General features: G+C 33.0%; 2 protein-coding genes across 4 annotated transcripts in view; one reads left to right on the top strand and one right to left on the bottom strand.

Annotated features, from left to right (window-relative positions):
• LOC123653423 (protein phosphatase 1E-like) overlaps positions 1-10,948 on the bottom strand; it is a 29,602-nt gene extending 18,654 nt beyond the window's left edge. The window contains exons 1-2 of the mRNA XM_045589418.1: positions 10,515-10,948; positions 3,412-3,521 (exon numbers count right to left, since the gene is read on the bottom strand). Of these exons, the coding sequence (XP_045445374.1) occupies positions 3,412-3,521; positions 10,515-10,684 (280 nt within the window). The 5' untranslated portion in view covers positions 10,685-10,948. The remainder of the gene's footprint in view (positions 1-3,411; positions 3,522-10,514) is intronic.
• A 991-nt stretch (positions 10,949-11,939) lies between these two features.
• Positions 11,940-16,783, top strand: LOC123653426 (fatty acid-binding protein, adipocyte-like). 3 transcript variants are annotated; one of them, XM_045589421.1, is made up of 5 exons: positions 11,940-12,165; positions 12,628-12,725; positions 12,805-12,974; positions 15,984-16,094; positions 16,472-16,783. In XM_045589421.1, the coding sequence occupies exons 2-5, from the start codon at positions 12,656-12,658 to the stop codon at positions 16,532-16,534; spliced, it is 414 nt and encodes a 137-aa protein (XP_045445377.1). In that variant the 5' UTR covers positions 11,940-12,165; positions 12,628-12,655; the 3' UTR covers positions 16,535-16,783. The 3 variants fall into 3 exon arrangements, with proteins under 3 accessions (XP_045445377.1, XP_045445378.1, XP_045445379.1); XM_045589422.1 differs by lacking the exon at positions 11,940-12,165 and adding an exon at positions 12,212-12,371; XM_045589423.1 differs by lacking the exon at positions 11,940-12,165 and adding an exon at positions 12,455-12,520.
• The last annotated feature ends 580 nt before the right edge of the window (positions 16,784-17,363 follow it).

The raw sequence follows: 17,363 nt of genomic DNA on the forward strand, positions 1-17,363 counted from the left end.
AACTAAACTTTATTGTTTATTGAATTTAGGTAACAATTATATGTGAACTTTTCATCAGTTTGGGTACTCAAAATAGAGGCATGTCCTAATATTTGTCGGCCGGAATTATGATGTAATCTACTATAGATAACACTGTGATATCATATCTATGTAAATTCAGTCGGCATTGTTTTACAACTATGGCAAACCTCAGTTTAGAACATGCGTCTTACACATTAATATCATTAACAAGTATCTAAACTTCTAAAGCTAATAATTGTGTTTGCTCGCAAACGAAAAAAAACCGACTTCAATTACATCGACGAGTAATATAACGTAGATCGACGAAAAAATAGTCAAGTAACTGCGCGTTATCAAAGATTACTCAAAAAGTAGTTATCAGATCTCAATAAAATTTGACCACATGACAAACATCAGCTTTCGATTAAATTAAAAATTATTAAAATCGGTACACCCAGTAAAAAGTTATTGCGGATTTTCAAGAAGTTCCCTCGATTTCTCTGGGATCCCATCATCAGATCCTAGTTTCCTTATCATGGTACTAAACTAAGGATTTTTTTTTTCTTTTATTGATTTTAGGGACTTTTGTCCTACAAGGACATGCCAGTCCCATTATAACTTTTACAAAATAATCGGAACACGCACAAAAAACTTAAACAAAAATACCTCAATTACTAAAATTTTGTTACATAAATCAAACAAAGGATAATTTATAAAAATCAAAAATCATTCTAGCAGATTCTGATAAGGGATCCGCTAGAATACTTTGCACTGCCCCAACATCGAACGAACAAAGTAAACTAAGGATATTTTCTTTTCAACAAAAAAAGAATTATCAAAATCGGTACACCCAGTAAAAAGTTATTGCTGATTTTCAAGAATTTGCATCAATTTTTCTGGGATCACATCATCAGATCCTGGTTTCCTTATCATGGTACTAAACTTGGGATATCTCCTTTCCAACAAAAAAAGAATTATCAAAATCGGTACATCCAGTAGAAAGTTATGCGGTATAATACAACGTAGGTCGACGAAAAAAGCGTCAAGTAAAAACGCATTATTAGATATAGCTCGAAAAGCAGTTGTTAGATCTCAAATAAATTTAAATGGGACCAATTGGCACACACCACCTTTCGATTAAAAAAAATTTTGTCGAAATCGCTCCACCCAGTCAAAAGTTCTGATGTAACATACATAAAAAAAAAAAAAAATATAGTCGAATTGAGAACCTCCTCCTTTTTTGGAAGTCGGTTAAAAAGAATAATTGAATATCATAAAACAAAGTTCCCTGCCGCGTCTTTCCGTCTATACGCGATAGACTCGAAAACTACCGAACAAATTTACGCGGTTTTCTCTTTTAGATAAAGAGTGATTCACAAGGAAGTAAAGTTTACAATAGATTTTAACACAAGCTTAGTAGCTTTTAGTCAGAAAAGTAGCTCGATATATTCGATACAGTGTAGTCCGCTTAATACAACTTCGCATATAACAAACAACCAACCGCTTATAGCAACGTTGTTTGGTTTTCATATGAGCTACTATTGATGCCATCAGTCGGTTATCTCGCTAGTATTAAATTAAACACTTACAAACCAAAAAAAAGTAATAGAAAGTAATTAGGAAAAAAGTTTTATTAAACAACGCTAAGAAGCTGTAAAGTCAAATGCAAGGATTGCGAATGAATACGTCGTAAAAGCAATATATCGTGTAGATATTTATTTATATTATTGACGTGAACATTACACGATAAATATTTTGATTAATTTTTTTTGTTTTTTTTTTTTTGTTTTCGATGGTCATAGATTATTTTAAATCAAAAAATATTATTTGCAGGTCGTTTTGTACAACTTCCGTCTAGTACGACGTGATATCACCGGTTCCTTGGCCGTCGTTATAACCGGATTCTACTGTAAGAAGTTTGAAAACATATTCTTAAAATCGTATTGCAACATTTCTTCGAACAATACTGAATGATTGATCATTAAACGTCTGAAGCGGGTCAAGTAGGCGAAGTAACAATCTTCGTTTTTTATGAATGAGTGAGAGCGTATCGATCTGTCTAGCTGCCCGAGTTACGACAATGTTATTGCGTTCATAAAACGTCCGAGAGGGTTTTTTATCTGGTAAGGTACTCTCACTATATTTTCACCCTACCTACACTAGATGCATTTGAAGATGACAAGTTCTAAGCAATGTTTTATGACACACAAAAAATTCGAAACTAAGAAAGTTACTTAGTTAATTTTATAAACCTAAATTAAAATAATTGTACATGCTCGCAAACGAAAAAAAAACCGACTTCAATTACATCGATGAGTAATACAACGTAGATCGACGAAAAAATAGTCAAGTAACTACGCGTTATCAAATATTACTCAAAAAGTAGTTATCAGATCTCGATAAAATTTATATTTGACCACATAATAAACATCAGCTTTCGATTTTCGAGAGTTTCCCTCGATTTCTCTGGGATCCTATCATCAGATCCTGGTGTCCTTATCATGGTACTAAACTAGGGATATCTGCTTTCCAACAAAAAAAGAATTATCAAAATCAGTACATCCAGTAGAAAGTTAAGCGGTATAATACAACGTAGGTCGACGAAAGAAGCGTCAAGTAAAAACGCATTATTAGATATAACTCGAAAAGTAGTTGTTAGATCTCAAATAAATTTAAATGGGACCAAATGACACACACCACCTTTCGATTAAAAGAAAATTTGTCGAAATCGCTTCACCGAGTCAAAAGTTCTGAAGTAACATACATTAAAAAAAAATACAGTCGAATTGAGAACCTCCTCCTTTTTTGGAAGTCGGTTAAAAATGGCCATAGTTCATTTAAATTGTTTTTTTAATAAACAAAAAAAAGTAAATTATACGTCGGACCATTGCATAAAATAGGTAAATAGGATAAACTCACACCAGCTCTTCGTAATGATATAAGTTGTATTATGGACCTAACTATGTAATTTGTAACTTTTCAATTGATTTACAGTTTTTTTTTTTTTTAATTAATTTACGTATCTTTTCATTTTATTTTTTAATTTAATATTTTATTTTGGACTGACGTGGTAATTTAATAATTGTATTTGACTTCAATGTGTTGTTTTTCATTTTTTATTTTGTTTTTTTGGAATTTCCTTAATTTTTGTGCTTTTGGCATTGTATTTTATCATGTATAATTTCTGAATCGTTACTGGATTAGCACATCGAAATTGATACATATTAACGATATTGTCATTTTAAAATTTTATTAGTGATTGCTTATTGATAAAATTACTTATTAACAAATTTTTATCCTTTAATAAATAAATTAATTAATTAAAGTATCTGCTTTTACATACATTTAATTAATCATCTTACTTTAATTAAGATAAATACCTCAATTATACAATTGTGTATTTGTGTTTACCTGAATCATCAGAATTAAATCCAAATTCGTTGGGATGCTTCTTAGATGCAACGCGTACTTCATCAAGTATGATCCGCTGCAGTGGTGCCATCAATGTTAGAGGACATTGTCTGCAATTAAAACGTTAATGACATTAAATAAAATTAAAAATAAAATCCTATTATAAATTGCTAAAAATACATCTTATACTATATAAAACCCCCAAATCTATATGACCATTGTGGTTACTAGAACTTTTTTTCGTAGGGAGGAAAATAAATTAATTTTACTCTTACCATTTGGTACCTACTCGAGTAAAAACTATCTTCTAATAATTACTGTTTATTCTTATATTCAAACTCGGTATTCATACTTTATTTACATGTAGATAGTTTTATGTTTTAATATTTATAGGCCTCTCTTTTAATTAGAAAGCTTACTTTACATTAGATTATTCTAATTACACGCGTAAACGCCCTAACTGAATAATTTATTTTTGTCAAATTAAGTCTTACTTTCTTCAATCTGAATATAAAGTACCCCCTATATACATAACTTTTAATTTCTAAAATCTATGTGGATTTTATCCATTGTAAACCTGACGACTCCGAACCAGTGATTCAAATGAGTAACAATATAAACAATGCCAAAAAAAATCAAATGAATACAGTATAGTTCCTGGTTAGGATAGTTTCGATATTTATCAAAATAAATTAAATCTTTACTTTTACTACTGTACCTATACCTCAGAGAGTATTGAACGAATTGTATAAAATCTTATATACCGTGTTACAAATGCAAAACTACCATTTATACAATAGCTCTCAACAACAACTAAATGTCATTTTTCTTTTATTAAACGAAAGATTTTATACCAACAGAAGAAAACCCATCTTCAATACTTAGTTTACTAACACGTATGCACATTATGCTTGTTTATATCTGACATAAAGACAACAACGATTACCAGACAGCAGAAATGGAAGTCAGATAAACATTTTCGCCTATAACGATACCATTCTAACACAGGTAACATTGCTGTTTGTGTAGTTTACATCACAGCATTCACAACGACGAACAAAAAAATAAATAAACTGCGCGGCCATTCACTCCTATTTAGGCGGAACATGTGTTAAATTTCCCTGTTCCCCAAACGGCCATAGTACATTGACGAAATAAAATGCGGACGCATACGTCTGTCTGTAGGATACATAAAAAGGTCAGTGCTCTGGCGGCCACTACAATATCTAACGAAATCCTGACACTTTAAGAACAAACGCTCCTGGCAACTGATATGATGTTATTCCAAGGGCACTTTAGCTATTGTAAAGTACATCTCAGTATCTTGTGATATCATTTCAATAATTGAGTACATTGAGCTCATGTAAATGTGACTCAAGACCGTTATATATGTGATTATTTATTTAAAAAATGATGTATTTGTTGCATTTTAGAAATGAATCTCTTCTACGAATATTTTTACACTCCATAATTTACCTTAGCATCTTATTTAATACCAAGAAACTAAATATAATCGTACTTATAATTTGCTTTGCAGAACTTGAAGCCTGCAACCAAACTAGAATTATCATTAAATTATATGTCAAATGTGAAAGTTTAGAGGTGATTAGTCCATTGACTGTCACGTTATCATCGCATCCGTACTTCCCACGCGCCCGCGCGTGCCAATTTGTGCAACGGACATAAGGGCATTTTCATAAAGACGCCAATATTTATAAATAAAACTTATTGTTACTTCTTCAACTTCACCGCAGGTCACCTAAAAATAAATACATCCGCCGTCGCTAGTATAGAAAGGCTGCTCCTATTAATATGCACTTTGAATCCTATCACTTCCTTATTCCCTAAGGCTTATTTAACTTGTTGCCATGAAGTGTCTTTACTTCATTTTTTGATGAAACTTATATTTTTACTTGTATATTATTTTTGTCTGAGTAGTAGCTACATATTTTTATACTGCATAAAATAGAAATAAAAACGTATACCTACATCGACAAATAGCAACACCATTCGATAAGATTGTTACCTAGATATCATTTATGAGTCACAAGATTACCACTTTGGACATACAATATCATAAAATTGTCGTCCAACAAATTTCACGTAAGATCAAGAAACTAAATAAAGACACGCCTTCAAAGCGCGTGCCTAATTAATGACCTCGCCATTAGAATTGCCAAGTTTATCACACTTATTTTAAGATTAATAAAACACACTGCCCATCTACACTACTAGCAAAAACCGTTTTCATTTATCATTACATCTTTATTACAAAAAAAGATGCCTAAATACTAATAAAATATTTGGAGAGATCACGAATAAAAGATGTCAAAAACGTAACATTTAAATGTCGGACAACTGGAGATAATAATATATATGGTATTTTATCTCATGAAAGCACCAAAAGTCGTACAATTTTATCAAGAAAACGCATGTAATATTTGATTTTATGACATTCATAACTTTATCACATTTTATGTTTGATTCGACTTTCGATAAGAAAATTAAAATGATCTGATTTTTAATTCACTAAAGCTGCATTCGGAACTTCGTTCGCAATAAAAACATTTTGGTTTACCTTCCAAGGGAATCGTACTGAATTTCGAGATAAAAAGTCCTAACTCATAGTATGAATTCAAATCGTGCCAAGTTTAATTTCAATTCATTCGGTAAATTTATCGTAATGCGCGGCAGAAAAAAGGGGGATCTTTCATTTTACTATCAACTACAGAATACCCTCCAAAAATGTTCAAAACATCTGAACTACAGAACTAGATCATCCATTTACTAAGATAAAAAGTCGATGTAAAAAACGTTTTAAGGCTAGAAACACTCGTGGTTTCATCTGTGGCTACTGTTCCGCTACTGACTATTGTAACGTGATGTTTTCTATACGTACTGTATTTCAATTCTGGATTGTATAGCCGTCGAACGGTAAACAAATATTAACATCAGTGTCGAATTTATTGATTTTCTCGTGATATTAAGTACTGAGAGATAGTAAAGCATATATTGAGCTTTGTGTTAAATTGTATTTTTGAACCACTCCAAATTGGTAATGGCAAATGTAATGATTTCTACTAACTTTCTTGTTAATATATCACATTGCTGTGTGGTTACGGCAGTAAATAATATAGTCATCCCCTCTCTTCCCGTGGGTGTCGTAAGAGGCGACTAAGGGATAACACAGTTCCAGTACCACCTTGGAACTTCAAAAGCCGCCCGATGACGAAATAAAAATCCAACTGCTGGTTTTGAAATACACGGACCGAAGACGGGCAGCAGCGTCTTCGGTGCGACAAAGCCAGCCCTGCGGTCTCTAACCCGCCTGCCCAGCGTGGTGACTATTGGCAACACACATGAGTTCACGCCATTTTTGACGCGAGCTTGTGGAGGCCTATGTCCAGCAGTGGACTGCAATAGGCTGAAGTGATGTGTGATATCACAAATATTACATTTATCACAAGACCTCATTGTCAGTGTGTTAGTGTGACCTCATACGACCAATCTATATGTCTAATCTACACAACAATTTTTATTGCAAAGATAATTCTTTAATCTTTAATTTTACCCACTTTAAATTATTTCATGTGAACAAAACATATACTTCGGTTTATAAATATTATGAATATAGAGCTGTATTCTGATCTGTGTTCTTATAATTATTACCATACTAGAGAGAAATATGATTATTATTATTATTATTATTCATTCACAATACGCGCTGCAAAACTTTGGAATCATTTAATTGTGTGTGTGCGTGCCTGCGTGCGTGCCTGCGTGCGTGCGTGCGTGCGTGCGTGCGTGCGTGCGTGCGTGCGTGCGTGCGTGCGTGCGTGCGTGCGTGCGTGCGTGCGTATTTAACTGTGTATGTATTTAAGTATATATGTATTTTATATCACTAATTTTGAATGTATATATTGCAAAATAAGTATATGGCTTTTTTTATTATTTTTTAACTTTTTGTTCAGTTTTTTTTTTCACTGTATCACAAATGCGCTTATGAGTCCCGCGATAAAATCTTCTCTCACCACCATGGGTAGACTGGTAGAGATCTCTTACAGAGATAAGTTCGCCCTTGCCAACATTCTTTGTAAAAATGACTTGTAATTATGATTTTTTTAAAGTACAATAAAGAATATATATTATTATTTTTTTTTATGTCACTAGGTCGGCAAACAAGCGTACGGCTCACCTGATGGTAAACGATTACCGTAGCTTATAGACACCTGCAACACCAGAAGCATCGCAAGCGCGTTGCCGACCCAATCCCCAATCCCCCCAGGAGCTCTGGTCACCTTACTCACCAACAGGAACACAATACTGCTTGAAAACAGTATTATTTTGCTGTGATCTTCTGTAAGGTCGAGGTACTACCCCAGTCGGGTTGCTCTATATTTTGAGCAGGAAATTCCTGCTGTGCCCTACCTCAGTTAAATTAATGAGGCATCTATTACAGTTCGAAGTATAACTAATCAATACAAATTTCTACCAAAGAGAAATAGTACGTTAAACCTATAAACTTATCTGATATTCCTAACACCGGCAAATATTGCAATTTGCTGTAATCAAGTAACCTACTGAACCTGCTTAAAACAGTATTAAGCGAAATTCCATAACAGCGTAATTACATATTCTCACACGACCACACCTTGTTGGGCGAGTCTATTAAATTTCGTGGCTGTATGCGATTCACAACTAACCCATTGTAGTGTTTTCCTTTGTTGTTTTAGCGTTCTATCATCAATGCAAATAGCGATAAGATAACATAAACAATGACTCACGATACGAGATAAAAAATAGCTCATAAAGTGAAAAAGTGCAGATTGCAATTACCTTATGTATATTAATGTAGTGAGATCTTATGTAATAAGGTATGATGCACGAAGTCGCAACACGCAATTTCGGCTGACTTACAGAATAAGTTGAGCCTAATGGAGCATCCAGTAAATTACATAGGTACAATACTAACACTTTCAACTTCATCTGTGCTATCTGCCTGAATATTTTTACAAGTTTTTTCATACCTTCAGCGTTACAAACAATAGAGATAATCATCAAACAGTCTGAATCGTCCATTTAAATAATGATTTACGTAATAAGTAACTTAACTATTATTCGCATGTTATGTTACTTCTATAATTTTATGAGGAAAAATTATTTTAACTTTCTAAAAAAGATAGATACACATATCAAATTAAGTAAAAGGTAATTAAAAATTTATTTAAACAATCGTAAAATCTTTTCAGTCTAGTTAACTTCAACGATTAGATAAGTTTTGTTTGCTGTTCACTATTTACGTAAGTAGGTACCTATTGTTTTGTACGTAAATATATAGAGTTATGTTTTAATGTAAAAGAACACTACATTTAAAATGACGCTTTTGTCCAATATAAAAGTTATATTATAAATATACATGTTCAAATATTGAAAAACATATAATATTTATGTAGTTTACGCATTTGTTTACGATGCTTGAAATAAATTTTCCTTCTGTTAAAATCGTCACGGAAAATGTATTAATAACAATTATTTATGTCCAGTGTATGTATGTGTTTCGTCTTGAAATGTGCTTACACACACAACAAAACACTATAAATTAGCAAATAGACAAAGCATTGAAGGCGTCACCTGCGGTTGTGATAGCAACACCCAGAATGAGTAATATGTGTTTCTAAACAATCTCTGATAAATATTGTGCAAGGAACACACATACATACATAACACTCGTAGTAGTTAGGGTACATAAGTAGCTGAGTGTTTTCTTAGCTAACACCTGCTTTACAATTACCTAAAACTAAAATTATCATCTCACACTTGAACAAATACATACTTGTTGAATGAACAAAAATTCCATATTATTGTCAATGGTCAATGCCCTAACAGAGTGTATAAATGCAACTACATGGGGTTAAATAAATAAAGATTAAGATTTATATATTCTTTAAATTGCATTTTTCTATATGTACGATTTTATTTTTGTGTTACCCTCACATTAGGAATTCTAAACATTTTTTGAATATCATATCAAAAATTGATTTTGCATTTTTCTATTGCAGGATTTTATACTTTTGAAAAAGGGTATTATGAAAAATGTTCAATAAATAATTTTAGATATTCCCTACTAAGGTAACAAAAGGTGTGTCTATAAACATTATATACGCACCGTAAACAGATAATACACTTGGTTAGATATTATAAATTTTCACTTTTTTAAAAGCTAGAAAACCACGATCTCTACAAGCATATTATTTCTGAAATTTAAATTAAGTATATTATAAAGAAAAATTAAATTACAGTTGACCTAGAAAAAACCAATAATAGACAACAACTATTAATATTTACAAAATAATTTATTAATTATTTCCACCTTCATTTAAGCAATATAAATGTCATAGAAGAAGACGCAGGCAAGTTACACAATTTTAATGATTTTTTTAAATGAATTGAAACAATGAAAATGAAGTTTACAGAAATAACAATCTGTTTTCATAAGAGTATGGATACAGTTTTTTCTAATTCCTTAGTCAACTGAGTAAAATAAATCATTATCATCGTCATTTCAGCCTATTGCAGTTCACTGCTTGACATATGCCTCCACAAGTTCACGCAAAAAATGGGGTGAACTGATGTGTTTTGTCCATAGTCACCACGCTGGGCAGGCGAGTTGGTGACCGCAGGGCTGGCTTTGTCACACCAGAGATGCTGCTGCCCGTCTTCGGCCTGTGTATTCCAAAGCCAGCAGTTGGATGGTTATCCCATATATTAAATGGAGTAAAATATATACAAAAAAAGTCTTCCTTACAAGAAATAGTGACAAACAAAACCTCTGGTTTTGGGTACACACATAATAATAAATACAGAAAAATACTGTTAGCTTCGGACCGCATCCTAGCTTTAGTAGGCAATCATAGGGCTGTCAATCTTTAGTTTTAAGCATAATTTTAATGCAAAAAAAAAATACTTAAGTCGTTATGATTATCACCAACGTACTAAGCTTTTTGTGTCACAACAATTACTCTTTAAAGAGCAACAAATAATAATTCATTTAAAATACTTAAAAACTGTAGTGATAAAACTTTACCAAATAAAAAATTACTTACTTTTCGCTTAGATACTGTGTGGTCCAGTATATCACTTCTCCCGGTAACTCCGCCTCTGTAATTGTGTATCCCGCGATGTTCACGGGCAATTGATCTTCTGGATCCACAGTAGCCGCAAAATTTTCAAAGAACACTCGATACGAAGTCAAATAATCCTCCTTGTCACCCATTTTACAATATTATCATGTATAGTTTACTTGAAATAATACTAAATGTAAGTCATCAACAATTTCTTGTTTAGGAATATAAGAATCCCTTAGGTCAATTAACTTAGTTTTAGGAATACTATCAAAAACTAAATTAGACTTAAAATAATAACTATTTCTTAATAAACTAATTGAATCCTTTTTAAATCAGTTTTATATTTTTGATAAAATCAAAACACTCAAATCACATCTCGCTCACACACGTCACATAGTACAATCCATACTCCTAAAAATAATACAGTTCTATCAGCTTTAGGAGTCTTTTGCACTGCATTTTTTACAGGGCGGGTTATATGACGTTGTTTCGCTCGCATACATTGCGTTTTTGCCACAGCTTTTTTCCGCTCACCGTTGTAATTTAGTATAATTTAGTATAATTTTTGTTATGCGTGAAATGAAACATTATTAATTTTAGTTATTATACTTACTTTTGGGACAAGTGAAAGAATTTTCAAGTTTTACCATGTATGTTTTTTTAATTAAAAGGCTGTCGTGGAAAATACAAAAGCCTGAAATATTATCCCTTATTTCTTATGAAGTCTGCGATCCACTAAGCGTTCGCAACGCCCGCAACGCCCATTCTATCGTTTCATCTAAGGCCCGTGGTCGTCGCGAGCGATCACTCGACGTCGTAGATGACGTCACTGTTCGTGACCACATCGCCCACCAAATATATGTGGGTCAAAGTTCGCTTTCATCAAAACGTAGCAGGAATTTTAGAAAAACAACTGTCAATGTCAAATTGTGAATGTCATTCGATTCTATAAAAACGCAACGATAAATTCCTGGGAATCCATGTTGGATTTAGTTTTACTCCAATCCATGCGAAATATTCACTCACAACCCCCATAACTGCACGTTTTCACCATGACGCTATATAGCGAGCACGCAGCTGACACCTGATACTTGACAGCGCCAAAATATGCGCTATATAAATTCGGCCACAACGCCCGCGGCGTTTTTTATGTTAGCGGAACACCAATTTCAGCAGTCATCTATGACGTCGAACGATCGCTCGTGACTACCACGGGCCTTAGGTGGAACGATAGAATGGTCAATGCCAGTCAATGGGCTTTGCGAGCATTGTGGGCATTGAGGACGCTTAATGGAACGCGGCCTTAGTCTTGTCTTGACTCTTGACACAATTATTATAAGAATAATAAATGCCCAAAGACAAGAGTCGTCAAGATCTATGTCAAAATAATATTTGAACTCGGATTTATAATAAATAAAAAAAATATTAAAATTATTTGGATTGGACTATCATTCTGCATTTCGTTTTATTTAAGTGATTTGTATTCTTTTATGTACTAATTTTTAATAAAAAATATAACAAAATTATTTTTAAGTAAATAGGCAATCTGTTTGTCATTTGCGTAAATAAAGTTATATACCTATTACCATTGTTTTGTTTGAAAACTCTAATTGCCTAAAATTATTTACGGGTGAGTTAGTTACCTACGTGTAAATTAAGATTTTTATACTTTTATAGTGTATATGCGTGTACTGTCTTAGTGTCTTCGTTTTTGTTTCACTTAATTGTACTAATCGCTATAATTTGTTCTAAGAATATTAATAAAGTTGATAAGATGGCTTAATTTGTTACCTATATTTGGATATTACACATCTTTCATCTGCGTAATCTTTGTACGTGAGTAACTTATAAATGATAATGCATGTTATCTTGCAATATTGATTAAAACTGAGTACTGCCATTATGTACTGCCAGATAATTGAACTTGTATTTTAGTATTCCATGTAATAGCAAGAATAACTCAGTCTTGTTGTAAAATAAAAAAAGTAAAGTATTTTAATAACATTACACCATAAAACTCATCTTGCTATGTTTTGACTTCATAAAATTAGTAATTAAATTGGTGTGTTAATTATTATTCTATGTATTTTAGGTTAAACGTTATATAAACATAAGAGAAAATGCCTTCAATTCCTGGAAAATACCAACATTATAAGAATGAAAATATAGATGATTACTTTATAGCAGTTGGTAAGATGCATTTATTTTCTTATTATAGGCACAAAAATATTTTAGTCACAATTTAAATTATATTATATATTATGTTAAGGTGTACCATTTATGGGAAGAAAGATGATGGCAATGTCATCCCCAGTGATGGAAATAACGATGGATGGTGAAAATATGACAATTAAAAATTCATCATTGCTACGGACAGTTGAAGTGAAATTTAAACTAGGTGAGGAGTATGAAGAACACATGCCTAGCACAATTATTAAGGTACTTATACTTTTTTTTTAAATCTTATTACAATAGTAAGTAATTAAATGAAAACACAGAACAATTACTTAAACTTATGATCTCTCAGAACCAGCTAAACTATTGTGCACGATTGTAAACATGTTGTGCGATGACGACCTAGAAATGTGTGATGTTTCTATAGAGTGGCGTACTCCTTATGGACTAAAACTCCTCAAACAAAAAAAAAACTACAATTAAAGTGACAATGAATGAATACTGCAATAGTACATAAATGTGAACTCAAAATGACAAATGATAAAAATGGTAAATGTCCCATCGCTCATAGCTTAAAAAAGAAATTCCAGTACATCGTCTATTCACAATAAACTCAAAATAGTACTGAATAGTTTGTTACCAATAAGCAGAATGGAGAGGAAGGTTTATATCTTACTAGCTTTACCCCGAGGTTTCACTCACGTTAATTTGAGAAAAAAATAACCTATACCCTTCCTCAGTAAATGGGCTAACCAACACAAAAAGAATTTTTCAGTTCAAACCAGTAGTTTTCGAGAAAAACGTGTATAAGTATTAATTAAGAATTAATAAACGCTTTACACTCAACGGCCCCTAGTAGGATTTTCTCCTGTGCTGGAGGTCCGAAAACACATACAATACACAAGCACAACGCCCAGACCACGACTAACATCTATATGGTCGATATAAATGTCTGTCGTGAGCGGGAACCGAACCCGCGACCGCTGGCGCAACAGCCAGTGCGTTAACCTGTTGCGCCAACGGGTCGTCATGTATAAACAAACAAACTTTTCAATAGTATAATATTTGTAGTTTATTAACGTTTGAAAACACATGTAGTGGTAATTATTGTGCAATCCATTGCAACCTCTCCTATGCCAGTTCCTCTTTAACTTGTATATCCTTAAAGGAATTATCTTTACTTCTTCAGACATCAAGAACTTTATAATATATTTAATTTCTGCCGAGGCTTTGCCCACATTGAATGCTCAAAGTTTCGTTACTTTTTTTCGTGTCAAGATATACTTATCTTACTATAGATAGCTTATCTTACTCAGAGATAACATATCATTCTACTGGTGATAGAATTTTTTTTAATCCCTCCAGTAGGTTTTGAGTTTATTCATTACCAACATAAAAAAACAAAAACCAAATCTTACTTCTACTTGACAACGCGTTGGAGCAACGGTTCGATCGCCGGTCACGACAGACATTTGTATTGGCCATACAGATGTTTGTTGTGGTCAGGGTGTGTGTTTTCTGGACCCCCGACACACTAGAAAATCCTACTGGGGGCCGTTGAGTGTGAAGCGTTTATTATTACTTTTTATTACTTCTCTATAACATTAGTATATAATGACATTTTTACATACTCATTAATTAATTATCTACCCTTCATTAAAGTATACTTTGTGTATCTTATGGTTTATCAAGTTATGGCAGGACGTACAAAACGCACTTAGATAAAATCTATACATTACAACTACGAATTTTAACAGAAATCGTACCTATTAAAATTAAAAGTAAATTCAAAAATTATTATCACAAATGATTTGACTATTGTAAAATAATACCTATACATGATAAGATTAAGCACACCTTATTAAGTGAGGAATTTTTTTACGACTCCTTAAAAGTATTGAGGACAAACAAAAAAGTAACTATATTGTACTGTACTATTGTACTGTTAGGTACCGAAATACAATAACTTGTACGGTAAAGGAAAATTAAGCTATATAATATCACATACCGCGATGCTCGGCGACGACAAGTCCTGGACGGCGATGGTCTCCTTCTGCGAAACAGTGATGTCCCAGAAGGAGGATGACTAGCGGATGAGAGAGAAGGCCGCCGACGAGGCCTCCGTCCGCAGGCCACGAACGGGGGTGCGTAGGAGGCGCTACTTAATGCGCCTCCAGTAACGCCCCTGTGCCCGTGTCGGGCTGGGATGGGAACCCGGTCCTGCTAGACATGATGTCGTCGGGATTGTTCAGAGGTGAGCAGGACAGTCCCCATGGAGGAGAAGTCTGGCCTTTTCGCCAAAGAAGAAGAAAAAGAGAAGAGAAGGTCAGCCTGTCGCTGGAGGGATCCTGTTGCCTGCAGATCTGGAACCCTCCAATTTAAGCGGCTGAAGGCTCCCGCAGGGGTTTGATCGGTATTGCACCCCCGAGTGCTGAAGCCGACATACGGTCTAGGACTGCCTACCCGGGCGTCCTAGATATCACCCGTAAATGGGTTCCTCTGCGATACCTAAAAAAATATATAAATACAGTAATACCCCGACTTACGCTACCTCGACTTACGCGAATTCGGAGTTACGCGATTTAATTTTCTCGTCTATTCGTTTTTTGTTTGACTCCCCCCACCCGTATTATTATTCGTTCAGTTTACAACAGGCACAGACGCGTAGTGCGGAATCGGCGCGTAGGTACATAAGTTACGATTTTGTGTTTTTTGGGAATCGACAGTCAGATCAATTACGAAAAATACCCCGCAAAACTGTACCCCGACTTACGCGAATTCGACTTACGCGGATAACGCTCAGTCTCACCTATCGCGTAAGTCCGGGGTATTACTGTATATAATATCACATCTTATAAAAAAACTTCCTTTATCTTTACCAGCAAAAAAACTTAAAAAGATACCCAAAAAAATATTTTATTAATAATATATTGTATATTATAACAATTAACACCATATCACAAATTTAAATAAAAAAAGTGGTTGGTTGGTCTATCGCCATACAGCGTTTAACCGATTGATGTGTGACAATTATAATATAATTAATAAATGTTTTGAAAATAAAATGATGTCAATGACTTCAACATTAAGAGGAATATTTTATGTACCTAATTACCTCAGATTACCTAATGATAATGTCGACAATACTGATGTCTGGTAAAACTCGAATGAGTTTATGTGGCATCTTATTATTAGTAATTTATTTTATATTCTTACATGTATCTTAATAAAATAAATAAAAAACTCTATATTAATAAAATTATTTCTTTTTAGAGTGTTACAAAGCTTATAAATGATAATGAACTTGAAACTTTGTCAGTAATCCCTGAGACAGGTGTAAAATGTGGAAGACATTACCTTTTTACGGATGATGAATGTGTTGTTGTAAGTATTTTTCTTCTAACTTATATTTCTAATAACTTAATTTTATTTTGAAGTATGGGACTAGTATCACAAAAAAAAAGAATTGTACTTTTTCTATAATTATATTTTATACCATTAATATCCTAAGAATCATCTATAATTTTAATTAAAAATCAATGTGGAAAAAAAGATATACCTAGTGTGAATTTTAACGTCAAATATTTATGCTTGTGCACTTGCAAGTGATTTAAAAAAAAAAATTACTGATGCTTCAATATTTAAAATAACTATTCCGTAGTAATGTTTGTACCTTTGTTGTTTTCATCAGAAAATAAAAATTAAAGATGAGAAGAGAAAAGATGAAAGAGAAAGTGACTTATCAAAAAATTATTTTTCAGACTTTAACACATGACAAAGCCAAAACCCCAGGCAAAAGGTACTTCCGTAGAATTGTTTCTTAAAGGTCCCTTACAAAATGGAGTCTTGCTAAAGAATCTTAAAACAAAAGTGCTGTAAGCTTTTTATATTTGTTAAATATATTATTATTTTTTAAATAATATCAAAACAATTTTTTACCTATTTTATATCTTTTCTTATATTGGTATAGGTAACCAAATTTAGACTAACTTATTTGGATTATGTGTATATTAAGGGCTATATAATTATTGTTTGATTTTTTATATTTTTTTAATAAATATTTAAGTTATAAACTGTATTTTTATTCATTTACCTCAATCAATATTTTTAAAAGGCTTAACTAATTGCCTATGATTTAATTATTAGATTAAAAGTTAGGTTTTTTTTTAACGAGAAAAGATTATAATTGTACACCTTGGATTGTAAGATAGGGATATATATGTAGATGCAATCGATATTATAAAGGTCACTGCTTATGAAACTATGAATCAAAATCCACAGAATTGTTGTGCTAATAATAATAAAAAAATGTACAGTTACGATAAACTGGCGTGAGGAGGGTGTAGGGTACAGCAGAAAATATCCTGCTCAAAATCTGGAGCAGCCCAACTAGGTAAGTTGCTCAACCTTATAGAAGATCACAGCTAAATAATACTGCTTTTAAGCAGTGTTGGGTTCCTGTTGGTGAGTAAGGTGACCAGAGCTTCTGGGACAGGATTGGGGGTAGGATCGGGAACGCGCTTGTGATGCTTCTGGTGTTGTAGTTGTCTATAGGCTACGGTAATCGGTTACCATTAGGTGAGCCGTACGTACGGTAGCCGTGAAAAATGATGATTATGATAGAAAAGTAATTAAAAGAAAGAACGTCTGTTT

Source organism: Melitaea cinxia, chromosome 5 (assembly GCF_905220565.1).
Source record: "Melitaea cinxia chromosome 5, ilMelCinx1.1, whole genome shotgun sequence".
Taxonomy (NCBI): Eukaryota; Metazoa; Arthropoda; class Insecta; order Lepidoptera; family Nymphalidae; genus Melitaea; species Melitaea cinxia.